The 13,315-nt window shown below is 40.2% G+C and overlaps 1 protein-coding gene across 2 annotated transcripts in view; it reads right to left on the reverse strand.

Moving 5' to 3' along the window:
* The window catches only part of PRKD3 (protein kinase D3), a 49,617-nt gene extending 41,745 nt beyond the window's left edge, over positions 1-7,872 (reverse strand). For both annotated transcript variants that reach the window (XM_062572093.1, XM_062572092.1), the window contains exons 1-2: positions 7,791-7,872; positions 3,656-4,686 (exon numbers count right to left, since the gene is read on the reverse strand). In XM_062572093.1, the coding sequence (XP_062428077.1) occupies positions 3,656-3,946 (291 nt within the window). In that variant the 5' untranslated portion in view covers positions 3,947-4,686; positions 7,791-7,872. The remainder of the gene's footprint in view (positions 1-3,655; positions 4,687-7,790) is intronic.
* Between the last annotated feature and the right edge of the window lie 5,443 nt (positions 7,873-13,315).

Below are 13,315 nucleotides of genomic sequence, written 5' to 3' on the forward strand. Positions count from 1 at the left end.
TAGGATGGTTTCAGCAAAATGGAGAAAGAAAAAACAGTCTGGGAAAATAGTAAACAGGCTGTATAGGTAAGCAATATCTCAGCAGTTAAGTCAAATGGAAGGCAACACTTAGAAAGGACAATAAAAGTTTCACATGAAGATCCAAAGATGGACAAATGACCTGCTTCAGAGCAAAACTTAAAGCCATTTAAAGAAAAGCACATAAAGAATGATGAAGCTAAATGCAACTGAAAATGAAAAGGGATGAAGGACAGGTTTGCAGACAAAAAGTAGATAATGGACACTTCAGCATCATGAAAGTAAAGATGCAGCAAAAGTTTAAGTAAAAGGTCACTATGAATAATCTTCCAGATGCTAATGCTATAAAAGTAATAGCTTAAAACAATCAATAAATCTTTTTTTATTTATAGATAATACTTTAACTAGAATTTTAAAAAATAATCTAGACTAAATCAAGCATTTATAACATGCTATCCTGCATTACTCCCAGTTTACAAGCACTGGAACTATTATACTTAAGCTTATAGCTTTAAACTATTAAGCCCTGCATTCTACTTCATTCCTGACATAAGAGCACATGAAGCAGAGAGTTTTTGAATATGAAACACAATTAAGACTTTGCCTCTGTAAGAGCTGAAGGACACACATTGCCCACCTGCCACTTATGCTGCAAATACATTTGTTTGTTTCCAAACACATCCACTCTCTCTATTCTAGAAATCTTAATCTGCTCATGCTTTAGTTCCTCTTCAGACTGTGAGAATTTTATGTCTAGTACTTTAATACACAGTAGTCTAGATAAGCAATAAAAAAGACAAGATATATTTGAGATTAGAATTAAGACTCTTTTTAAGTATTACTATCAAGTTTAATTTCTGAGAACTTTCATTAACCATTTCAATACAAAATACCTCTAAAACACCATTCCCTGAATTTAACTTTAAACTTAAAAAACCACAATTTTGTTCCTTTCCTGATGTTTAAGGCTGTTTTGAGCAGAGCTGATAGACATGTCAAATATTTGTATTACTCATCTCCCTCTTCTTGCAGAGGCATGTCTACTACCTCTTAGTTTCAGTTCTGCTGATGCTACTTTTACATACCCTTCTGCAAAAACCTGACCAAATGAGGCAGAGAAGCATCTGAAACAGGAAGCACAGCTGACCATCAACAATACAAGTGTGACCATATAAGAAGTGCTATGAAAATGCATTAGGTAAAGACATTATTCCTAACTGAAACACCCTCAAGTACAGACTTTTAGGGAGCTTCTTCCCACAGTAAACTAATTTTCCCTGGAAAAAAGGGAAAATAAGGGAAAGGTATATAACTCATTTTTCTAAAGCTTCTAAGGATGCTACAGTTATTAAAAAATAAGGTTAAAATCCATCCTTCTCAGATCTACTGGAAATCATAATCAATACTTTTTTGATACCATAATTGTAGTCTTAAGTAGTTAGGCAGGCAATTCAAGCTCCCACATAACTGAGGATGGACAGATCTCTCTGAACATTTTCTGGTCCAGCTGTGCAGAGAAATACAATGAGATTGAAACGTGATTTAAAAGCACTATTAATTAATTAAATTTCCATTCAATTTTAGTAGAGTTAAGATACCATTAAAATAAGAACAAAAGTTATGAATAACCCCATGTAAAATAATACATGATTTCTCCTTTTTCATTAAGGAAAAAGTGCAAAATTAATTCCATACTATTAACTGCGCAATTATCACAAGAACAAAAAAGGTATTATTAAAGTTGAAAACTGTTAACTGGTCAAGAAAAGACAGCTTGATCCAGCTGTGGAATGCCAGAGGAAGGGGAAGCTGTAACACTGCTGAATTCCAGAGGCATACCCAATACCTTCAAAGCTTTCAACTGGAAAAACAAGCAGCCACACGCACAACAGTACAAAGCAGAACACAGTTTACAAGTGTACATAAATAAATACATCAAGATTATATTAATACAAGAATATTTCATATGCCTGCATCAGTCACCTGAGCTAAGAACAAAATCCAGAAAGGATGTACTGTCAGATACAGGGTTGAGGAAGGTATTGCTACTTTTGCATTGAAATATCAGTCTACCACGCAAGATTTTTTTCCCCACACACACATTTCCTGATCAGCTTGCTGCCCGCAAACATGCTCTCACTGAGCAGTCATCTACCAGTAGCATCAGCTGCAGAAGACCATAAGCTGAACTAAAGCCAGATGTAAAGAAGAAAACAGAGGTCCTGAATCCTAATAATTTTTACAGTAGATTAGACTAAGCATATAACAAGTTTCTGAACTCAAGCTAAACTTTAGCTTAGCCTGCCAAGAACAGAGAGGAAAAACAAAAACAAATGTGATTACATTTGTTTCATCTTTCTTCAAGACAGAAGACAGGAAATATGCAGAGACAGAGTTGATACAGAAAGAAAAAGCAGCCCCTAAAGGGCTGCAAAAAAGTCTAAAATGTGGTACAAAAAAAAAAAAAAAATTGACCCACATAACTTGTCTCTTAAGAAAGGAACTAACACGTTGAACCACATTCTGATAGCCCAAAAAGTCATTATGAAATCAGTCTGCTTGCTGATTAATTTGCAAAAATATGAAAGAAAGATGCAAGACATGAGATGGGGGTAGAAATACACAAAAGTATATGTAGACAAAAATTCATATGTTTGCCTTGATTTTCTCTCAAGCCATTAAGTGAAAAAGAATCATCTAATAAAACTAACCAACCATAAATACCATTCCAAAAATGAAAGATAAGGAGAAAGCAATTTAATTCCCTACAAAATAATGTACCTTCAACTCCCCCCATGGAAAAGAGCAATTAATTTCTTCTTAATTATTTACGTGAAATCATGTTAAATAACTTCCAGTTTGGTTAGTAGCATCTAACCTATGAAGTATGCATATGAACACAGCAAGATAAATGTTACTTCCTTTTTATGCAGTCAGAACTTTGCAACAGCTTAACCAAGTCACATTTGAAAAGTATGCCAGCACTTTTTCTCCCCTTGGTCAACTATCTCTGAATAGATATTACAGATATTATGCTGATAACATTCCTCTCATAAAAAAAGCATCTCATGTATTTCTTACACGGAAAAGCAATATTACGAAAATGTTAGCCATTTGGTGGGTTTTTTTCAATTAGTACCTAGAAAAATAAAAAGAAAAGAAAAGCCAGTATCATGCAACTCCTTAGGCTTGTAAAGCATTTCTGTAGCCACAACTGCTATTCTGATTACAGTTGGCTACACTGTACCAAGAACATTCCTTTACAGCAATAATGAGTATAAACCAGAAAAAAACAAGTATTGGTGACAATCATAGAAAGGAAAAAAAAAGGAGAGAGAGAAGAAAGAAACAACAAATCATACAATCCATATTGTGGAAACTAATTCTTGCAGAAAGTTTATTACTGTATTTTCTTTTATTAGGCTTCACAAGAGATTCTAACAGGAGGTTTTACTCCTTTAAAATTAAAAGCTTCCATTCTGGAAGTCAGCAAAATCTCTATGCAAGCTTTGAAACTTCTAACAGGCCTTGTCTTTGTATCGAACTTTTTGGCACATTCCAGTTACAGGTTGTATTGCTACCACACTTTACTACAAAATAACTACAATCAGAAAAATGTGCTACTGTTACACCATACCTTCTGGTAAACTATAGAGCACACGAGGTCTTTAACAGCAGAGAGGGACAAGTCCTGAGCTTCAATGGTGACAGTCTCTCGAGTGAGACCAATTTGCAGAAGGAATGAGACTCCATGCATAGAGCCCCTGGAGTTGGTGAGGCTCTGTGTACTGAAACTGCCATTGGAGAGTCGACTGGAGAGCCCCGATTGGGGACTTGAAGACAAAGTTGGGGTTTGTGGTGCAGCAGCATGACATGCAGGTGGGGAGAACTTCTGTAAGGATGGAGGAGAAGAGTCGTTTGCTGACATCTGACTTGTTTTAGAATGCTGAGATCTCCCTAGTAGTCAAATTCTAACAAAAATATTTTGTCAGTTCTTGGTTTGAAATTAAAAAAAAAAAAAAAAAGAAAAATCTAACTTTCCCTTTCTTAGTTCAGCAAAAAGGCCCTGACCAGTAAAACATGTTAATTTTCCCTTTCATTTTGTGCAAGCCAAAGAGTAAAATAATTTCAGCTGGAAGTTACTTTAAATTAAAGGTTCTCTTTCTACAGTTACAATCAGCTGATCAAAAGCAGATTGCTTTTTCTTTAGCACCACATCCAGACAGTAGAGGCTTACATAAAGGCCTCAGAAAAATACATCAGCTCTGCTTTTTCATATTAGTCCTTCATTTCTATATATATATAAAAAAAGATCTCAAATAGAAACAAATGTTGGTAACTCATTAGAAATACCCTCCTTCACCTAACTCCACAGACAGTATCTTATACATAGGCTTATCTTCATGTAGATATCCTTCTAGAATAAAAAAAAGTAAAAAAAAATAAAGAGTCCAGGTATATGATGAATCTATTCTTCCTCCAGAAATTCTTCTCTGAATTCACAGGACATGGTTAACAGATACCTCCACTGATCTCCAACTTTTCATTTTTGAAAAATATTTTATATTGTGAAATGCAAGAGCAGAATTTTTGAAGACCCAGTCACATTAACTGTAATCACTAGGTTCACCCAGAAAATCTCCAGCATTTTGAAATGTTGTACTCTGCCTGTAGAGGAAAAGATAAAATTATTATTTCACATGAAATGCGTAAAGTTGCATAGCAACATCATAACCTTCTATTTTGAAGCAGCAGGATCATTGAGTTCTTGCACTTAAATATGTTGTAAATTAGTAACTTTTTACACTCATTTTAATGGTTAATAACTTAACTGTTAATAATAATACTTAACTGTTCTCCCACTATACAATACACACAACAAATCACATCTAACACTTCCCAACACATTACCACATCTTTTAATTAATATTAATTTAGCAGAGCAAAGCACTTCAATTCTTAACAGAGAAAAATGGTATAGTCTATGTCTGCTCTTTAGATATATGTTGAGAAGGTAGGAGGTAGCAAAGGAAATGCATTAAACAAATTGATGTCTTGACAACATCATAATGCCAAAACTCAAAAAAACACTACAGAACAGGCACTCAGGAAAACATCTTAACTACAGCATAAACTCTAACTGCAGGAAGATATTTATGGTCTACAGCAAAGCATTGGTTCCTTTGGGGTGTGTGGGGGGAATCATTTAATGCTCACATGCCTGCTCAAGAAGCAAGTCTGCCACAACCTTTTAAAATAAATCATTTCATGACTGAATTCTGGATTTTTTTGCACTTCATGACCACGGACTCAATAACACTTGTTACAAGATGCTGTGCTATCTAAAGCAATATTCCAAGTATTTGGAAGCAAAACCAAACACTCATTCAAGCATACGCTATCTACTCCAACTACTTTGGGGTTCTAATGGTGCTGAGCAGCTTTACCTGGACTCAACTAAAATACTTGTATTAAGGAATAAAGCAAGGCAAATTTGCACTATGAAACTTTGGCAATGCATTGATTTTTAGTTATTTGGTCAATATTTTAAATATATTGAATATTTTCTAACATTTATCCTTTAGAAATAAATGATGTTATCTAATGCTGAGCACTCTCTATTCTCACTTCCAAGGAGCTAAGTGAAAAAAAGTTGATTAACATTTTGGATAGCACCAGAACTGTAAATCAAGCTTATGTGATGTTATTCTACATTCCTCATATAACTGCTTCCACAGAAAAAAAGCCTGTGAATGCAAAAGTGACTCGAATACAATGAGACTATGCACACCATTTTTTTAAGGAGCACAGATCAATACAGGATACCAAAATCAATAAGCTCATGCATTTTTTCCTTCCCTTATGTACAGAAAGTGTCAGAAAAGTATCACTAAGTCTAAATGGAATTAAAAATAAACAAATAATGTTTATCACAGGCAATGTAAGCTATCCTTACTAGGAATAAGGCTGATAATTAGTAAATCTGTTTAATAGATCATAGCCTGATATTTACCATACAATAACTCAAAAACCCACCTCCACTGCAATTTCAGAAGGTAAACGTAGAAACAGTTAAAAGAATAGCAATACCGGAAGGAAAACTTAGCTCTTAGTTCTCTGATAAAAATTCCTAATAAGTGCTCCAGAAGAACAAACAAACTGGAATCTACTTTTATAATTATCTATAATTATGCTGAAAATCTAGTATTCGTTGCAAAGACTCAAGAATCGCTAGACAGCCAGCAAAGACACCTGAAAAGACAGCTTCTACATCAAAGAATATACTGACCATGACAGAGATAAGTGCCATAAACAAAAAGAACACTCAAGCACCTTTCTCAATAAAGCAGCTTTACAATTCCTTTGACTTTGCATGGAGGTCAGTAATATTCATGTTTTCTACACACTGTTTTTCTCCTCCTCACTTCTCACAGGTATCAGAGACAGCAAACACTAAACTTTAGGGGGAATCTAAATAAAAAGCAAATAAGGCTTTACCAACATATTGGAAAATAAAAATTAAGATGTGACAGAGTTAATAAGTCTTCTCAGTAAAACTAAGCAAGTTAAATTTAGACACTGAAAGGACACTGAAAAAACTCACCTACATCCACTTAATTAAAGATGTTAACTACATTCACCAAAAGCGTGATTTGTTTGCATTTACGAAGCCTTTTCATACCAAGTTTATTTGCATATAAGCCTTTAATGATTTTTACTTTTGCTACTTCATAGGAAAGAGTGGATCTTTCTAAGAAAAGAAAATGACAGAAACTGCTTACTTCTAAATCATTTTATGCGTTGTGACTATGAATGCTAACATGTAAGAGAAGTGCATACCGAAATTAATACAAAAATGATGGGATTGGAGATAAGAAATAAGGTGACACCTCAGAGAAACTGCAAAGACAAACGACCTTCCAAGGGAATCATACCAATCCTCTTCCTGCCGTACAGTTCACCGTCTACTTTTCAGCCTACTCTCGTCTTGGAAGTGCTGACCCTCCCCTTCCTTTTGGGGCTGCTCCCAAACCAGGCAGCCTCTCCAATATCTGGCACTCGACTCGCCCTCGTCCCTCCCTGCTAGACACGATACGGACTTCCAGTCCCGCTCCAGGCAACTCCTCTCCTTTTTCTTATCCACAAAGCTGGTCGCTTTCCCGGATTTTATCGGGAGGCGCTAAGGCCCCCGCCAGGCAGCGGACGGGCTCCCGCCGCCGCTCCCCTCACCGGGGCCGCCCGCAGGTGCCAGGGCCGTGGCTGCGGGCGGGGAGCAGCCGCCACGGCGGGCCGGGCCGGGCCGAGCCGAGCCGAGCCGAGCCGGGTCGGGCCGGGCGAGGCGGGGCGGGCGGGACGGCGGAGGGAGCCGCCGGCGCCGCGGGTCACGCAGCCCCCGCCGCCGGCGCTGGCAGCCGCCCGTCCCGGTTTAAATCCCCGCTGGGCGGCCCGCCCTGCTGGCACGGCTGCCCGCGGAGATGATGTGGCCTCGGCCCGTCACCCCCATCCCGCGCGCCGGGGCGGAGCGGCGGCGGCGGCGCCGGTCCCGCAGGGGGAGGCCGGGGCCGGGCCGGGCCGGACCGGGTCTGGCGGCGGCGGCGCCGTCGCCGCTCCCGCCGCGGCAGGAACTTTCCGAGTCCGCCCCCACCCTTCCCCGGCGCGGCGCGGCGCTGCCCCCGCCCCCCGCGCGCCGGCTCCGGGCCCCAACGGCCGGACCGGGCCGGGGCCGGCCGTGCGGCCCCGGCCCCCGCCGCCCCGGCCCTCGCCGCGCTCACCTGCGGCCCCACCAGACGCCGGCTGCCCCAGGGCCAGAGCCGCCTCGCGCGCATCTCACCCGCCGCGCAGCCCTGCTGCTGCCCGCACACACCAGAGCCGCCCGGGACGGGCTGCGGCGCGGGGGCTGCCGGGAGCTGTAGTCCCGCGGCCCGACTCCGGCCCCGGGCGCCGCGCCACCGCGAACCACAAGCCCCGGCGTGCACCGCGCCAGCGGGGCGCCGCGAGGGAGGCGGCGCATGCGCAGCCCGCCGCCCAAAGCCTTTCCGTTACTTTTCTGGCCTGTGGCGGTTGGTGCCCTGAACCGCTAAGAGGGCGGTGGGGCGCGGCGCGGGGCGGCGCCTCTAGCGGTTGCTCGCGCTCCATTTTGCAGCTGGCGCGCCGCCGCCCTGCTCGCAGCTCGCCAGCCCGCTCGGGCTCCAGCCGTGTTAAAACTTGGGTCCCCGCCAGCTCGCACCCGCTCGCGGTTGTGCCAGCGCTGCCCTCGAGTTTCGACAGCTCCTCGGCTCTCCCGGGGCACCCTCGGTCCGGCCCCGGCCCCAGCCGGCCGCCAGCGCTTCTCGCCACCTGCGCCGCTTTCAGTTCACCTTTCCGGGGCGTAGGGGGCGCGGCGCAGCCCCCAGGAGCGGAGCGCAGCTCCCCCCACGGCCTTCGTCTCTGCACAGGAAATACTTGACCTGCTCTGTCACAGGATCCACTGGCTTTTTTCATGGGCACGCTGATGCGGTAGCGCAGAAGGGCTTTTTGCCACCAGCAGGCGTGGAGTTCCCCCTCCTCCGGTCAGTGGTCCTCACGAGCTTCTAGCTTATGCCAGAAGTTCTGGCCTTTTCGGTGTAGGTGTCCCTGTGCTTGGTGTTACTACATTTTACTCCCCCGTTCTAATACTTTGATTCACTCGCATCCTGTCTGCGTTATTGATGCCACTTTTGCATCACCAGCAGATCTCTGCACTCAAAGTAGCAAATGTATATTTAGCAAAAATACTAAATAGAACTGGTCACAAGGCAAAAGGGCATTAGTATCCTCCCTCTAGCCCAAAAGTTCACTGTTAAGGTGACCCATAATCTTCTTTCTGGAATTTATGTATAATTCTTAATATCCAGTAGCGTAGGGAGTTACTGAAGTCTGGTATATATTTCAATTATATATCAGACTGAAAACACTAGGAAAAGGAGAAACTATGAAGAAAAATACAAATTCTAATTCTCTGCACAGCAAGTCGAAGGTGGAGAAGCTGATTAGTGCTGTCATTTATAGCACTGTTTCTAACGTATATTTTTCATTTCCTTCATCTTGTACTCCTGAGGCCCAGCCTAAAACTCACTGCAGCTAAGTGGAGTCTTTCCGCTGACTTAACCCTATTTTGCATCAAATATTATACAGGGCAGCTGATACAGAGTGTAACAGAATTCATGTTCTGGCTGTAGCTGGCTTATTTGATAAGTAATTAGCTTGAAGCTTCTTGTTGAAATCTGGAATTACTTTAAACTAAAACTGTAGAAATTAATGGTTGATTCTGCTTTTAACTGGTTTTGAATGCTAAAAACACCCTGGGACTTTTTAATGAAGGCTATTCCATGAATAGAGGATGTTCTTGCCAAAGTTCTGCACAAGATAACTCTGAGCAATCTTAGTTTCCTTTTTCCTTTAAAGTGAGACTCCCACATACCAACACTATAAACTTAGAGCTTGCCTCCATACACGTGATTTCTGATGTTTAACACAGCAAGGAGTCATACTGTAGAGTTTTAAATGCAGCAAACTTTTCACATTCTGAGTAACAGCGCTAAAAATAGCTGTTTACGGACAATAACAGATGGGTATTAGGTATTACCACAGTCACTGGGCAACGATTCTGCTGTTTTGTAAAGAAGCTCAGCTTTATATCATCCGGTAGGGTTGATGCCACTTGATTTTTTGCTCTACACCATAATAGCTGCTTTTTCATAAATTAGAACAGAAGATGGATTAGTTAAAACCAATTTATTGTGGAACACAGAAAAGCATCAGACAAAACAAAGCAATAAGTATTTATGTGGTGGTACTTTATACTGAATGAATGCTGCTGAAGCACCCAAAATGTTCTGTTTGTAAAGATTTGTCTGAAACATCTGAAAGCAGCTTTGCATTTCAGCAGCATTCTCTATATATAGAGAAGCATATACATCTGTGTATACATGCACAACTGAGTTTATGTGCTATATAGCACAGCATTATTACAGCATTAGATATCGGAGCATTATTTGCATCAGCAGACAGTATAAACATTCGATTTTGTAATTTTAGTGATTATCATAATTTGTAATTTCTCGTGGATTTTATCTAAGTTCTTCATCATTTTCAGAACCTACATCATTCGTTCAGATGGCTGGTTGTTTTCACACCTCAGAGCGTTCCCTACCAAAGCCAGCTGCACTTTATAGCTGCAAAATACCAGGAAATAGTGGTAACTTTTCAATGGTAAGATGAAGGTGTAAAATACCAGGAAATAGTGGTAACTAATCAATGTCTATAGCATTTGAGCATTTTGTAGTTGTAAATGGAAACTTTATATATTCAGTTCCATTCACCAGTGTGATTTGCAAAATTTTCGTATTATCTAACTGGGTTACAAAGAAGGCAGTGTCCTAGGAGACAGGACTAGTGCATTTGTTCGAGAAATTCAATAAGCATGTACTGCCATGATTATTGTTCACTTCCTTTGACACTAATCTTGCATAGGCAATGCCCCCTTTCAGGATTTGCAAGATTTGCAAGAAATGCTGAAAGAGGAACTAATATCTAAGTGGACAAAATGTTAAAATTAATTTCTTTCTTTTTCTTGTTTTGGAAGTTCACAGTCTCTTTTTCTTTTTTTTTTTTCCCTGTTACAATTACAATAGAACTGAAAAAAAATTAGGAGTTCAGGTTTGGTTTGGATAAAATCCTGAAATGTAAATGTTTCTCTGAATTACCTCATCATATTGGTTTGCACCCTTAGCTGAACTTTGTTCTAAAATCTACCTCCAACACAACAGTGAAAATCAAATTTTCCCCAGTATAAACTCACTGAGAACAAAATACATATTATGTATTTTTTATATGTGATCTTTTAGAATTTGCTTATCCACAACTAGTTTAAAGAATGATCCCACAAACCCTTTAACCTATCAGATGGGCAGCCTCATTCAAATTATATAATCCTACTGTAACGAATATGAAATAAATATAAAGTTATTTCCCTAAATACATGTTTTAGGGCTCATTTCCACTTTTCATTTAGTAAAGCTGAGTCTGAAAATACACCAGCCTATGGAAACAGAATCTCTTAAATTTTAACCACCAAACACAGTACTGTCACAGCCTCATAAAGGGTCTGTTCCAAATCCATGGAAATCAAGAGCAGACAGGCTCAGTTAGAAGAACACTAGTGCAAGTCCACAGAGCGCCTGTGTGCACCGGGCACCTCCAGGCCCATGCGCTTCTTTATGAATGCAAACCCTTCCACCCTTCCACTCTGGGTTTTGACAGTAATCTACTGATTTTGAAATACTCAGCAGCCTGGGCTGCCAAACAGTGGAAATCCCAGAAAATACGCTCTACATTGGAGCTACAGCTTTACCAGTGTTGATCAGTCAGCCATAGCTTATCCTCAATTTTGTAGTGTATTCGGTAGAATCAAAAAACAACAGAATACAGTCACTCTCGTCTCCCTACCATAGGCCTGTTAGTTGAAATTGCTGAGCATCAAAAATACATTTGAAACAGTAAAAGGTGCAGGAGTACAAATTTTCTAGAAAGCAGACATGCATTGAAGTCAGCAACATTTGAGAAGTAATTTTTCCAGAGTTAATAGCTAAGGTGGTCATAACAAAGGTAACTGCAGAGTGCTCAGCCTAAGCTCCTGAGAGGTCTTATGGGCTAAAACGCTCACATGCTATAGCATTAGTGAGAGGAAGAGCCATGTGCAAACCTTTGACAGAGCTGTCTCTAGCTTCTCTCCTACTGGAATTCAGTAGATGGCACTGTCACATCAACTGGGTTAAAGAAAAGAAACAACACACTGATTATATTTTTACAAGTAGTTTATATTTTTCTTCAAATAATCTAACTTTTTTCTCCCTAGAAGACATCTGATTACATCTATTTCAGTTTCAAAATAATAAAGCAACTATTTAAAATGTATAAAATTCAGTAGCTATAAAACAATTTGTTGACAGCTTTGCAACTTGATAGTATGGAATTGAGGTAAACAAGGTGTTCTTCTTTTTAAAAGCACTGGAAATCACAATGTTCAAAACCTTTGATTATAACTTTTTTAATCTTATATTTTTAAAGTAGTTAAAGAGTTCTCTTTTCAGCTGTGAACTGCTCTGATTTCTGTTACATTTCAATTAGATACCCCCCTTTCCCACCGCCTGCGTACACACAGTATATATCATTAGACAAGGAACTTTCTGGGGAGGTTATGAGTGCTCTTCTCCCCCACCTCCAAATTTTGAAAGTAAAAAAAGAAAATCTATCCTGATAAATATGTTATATTGCTTTGCTAGATAAGACCTGTTTTAAGCACAGATATAATTGCTTTGCTGAATGGAATCTTAATATGGCAAATTCAATAAGAGAAGAAGACAGAGCGAGCCACAGAGAGCATGGAAGAATTGCAGATGTTACTAAAAACAGCTTTGACATTTTAGTTTTGATACAAAGCATTCACCTGCAATGAAAAACACATCTAACATTCTTATTAGCTCTAGATTGATTGTAGCCTGGATATACTTTTATCTTTTTAGCAAGATGAAGAACTTTTCATTTTTTCAAAACAGGAAGTCCCCACACCATCAGCTTTCACTTCTAATTTTCCATCTGCTGTCTTTTGTGTCCTTAAAAGTGCCTTCTATCTTCCAGCATTTCCCAAAAAACTCTCCATCACACCCTGAATTCAGATTCAATTTTACTGGTTGACATGCCAGGTTTTTCATTTTCCTATTTCCCTGGATAAGCATACAGAGCTTGCTTATACAAGCCAACCTGTGTTGGACATGTACTGAGTTTGGTTATTCTTAGAAATGCTAATGGCACAGATCTCAAGCAGTTAAGTGGGAAGCAGAATTACTGTTTATTATCCCAATTTCTTCTTTCCTTTTGTGCTTAAATATTAAAATCCTGGATTGGTTACACTAACAGTTTAAGAAAAAACAAATTCCCAGCTACTACTACCAACTTCTATGGCTAAATAGTTTGGTGCAGGTGATCTCCCTCATTTGACGTTTTGTAGACTTTACCTGAAATAGCTGATGATCCCTCCGCCTGAGGGAGGGGTATGAGAGCTGTGCTTCCCTCCCTCTCTCCACTATCACTGTCACTGAAGGTGTATGGTTGTTACTGCTGAAGAGCCAACAATCAGCACAATATTGTTTGACATGAAGAAAAAAAAAATTAAAACATCCTGTTCAATCCCTCTATGCATTCTGTGCAACACTTACCTATGTTTCCCATGGAGGCAAGATCAACACTATCTTAGCTGACTTGATACTATACTTGTCTG

This window comes from Rhea pennata, chromosome 3, assembly GCF_028389875.1.
Source record: "Rhea pennata isolate bPtePen1 chromosome 3, bPtePen1.pri, whole genome shotgun sequence".
In the NCBI taxonomy this organism is placed as follows: domain Eukaryota; kingdom Metazoa; phylum Chordata; class Aves; order Rheiformes; family Rheidae; genus Rhea; species Rhea pennata.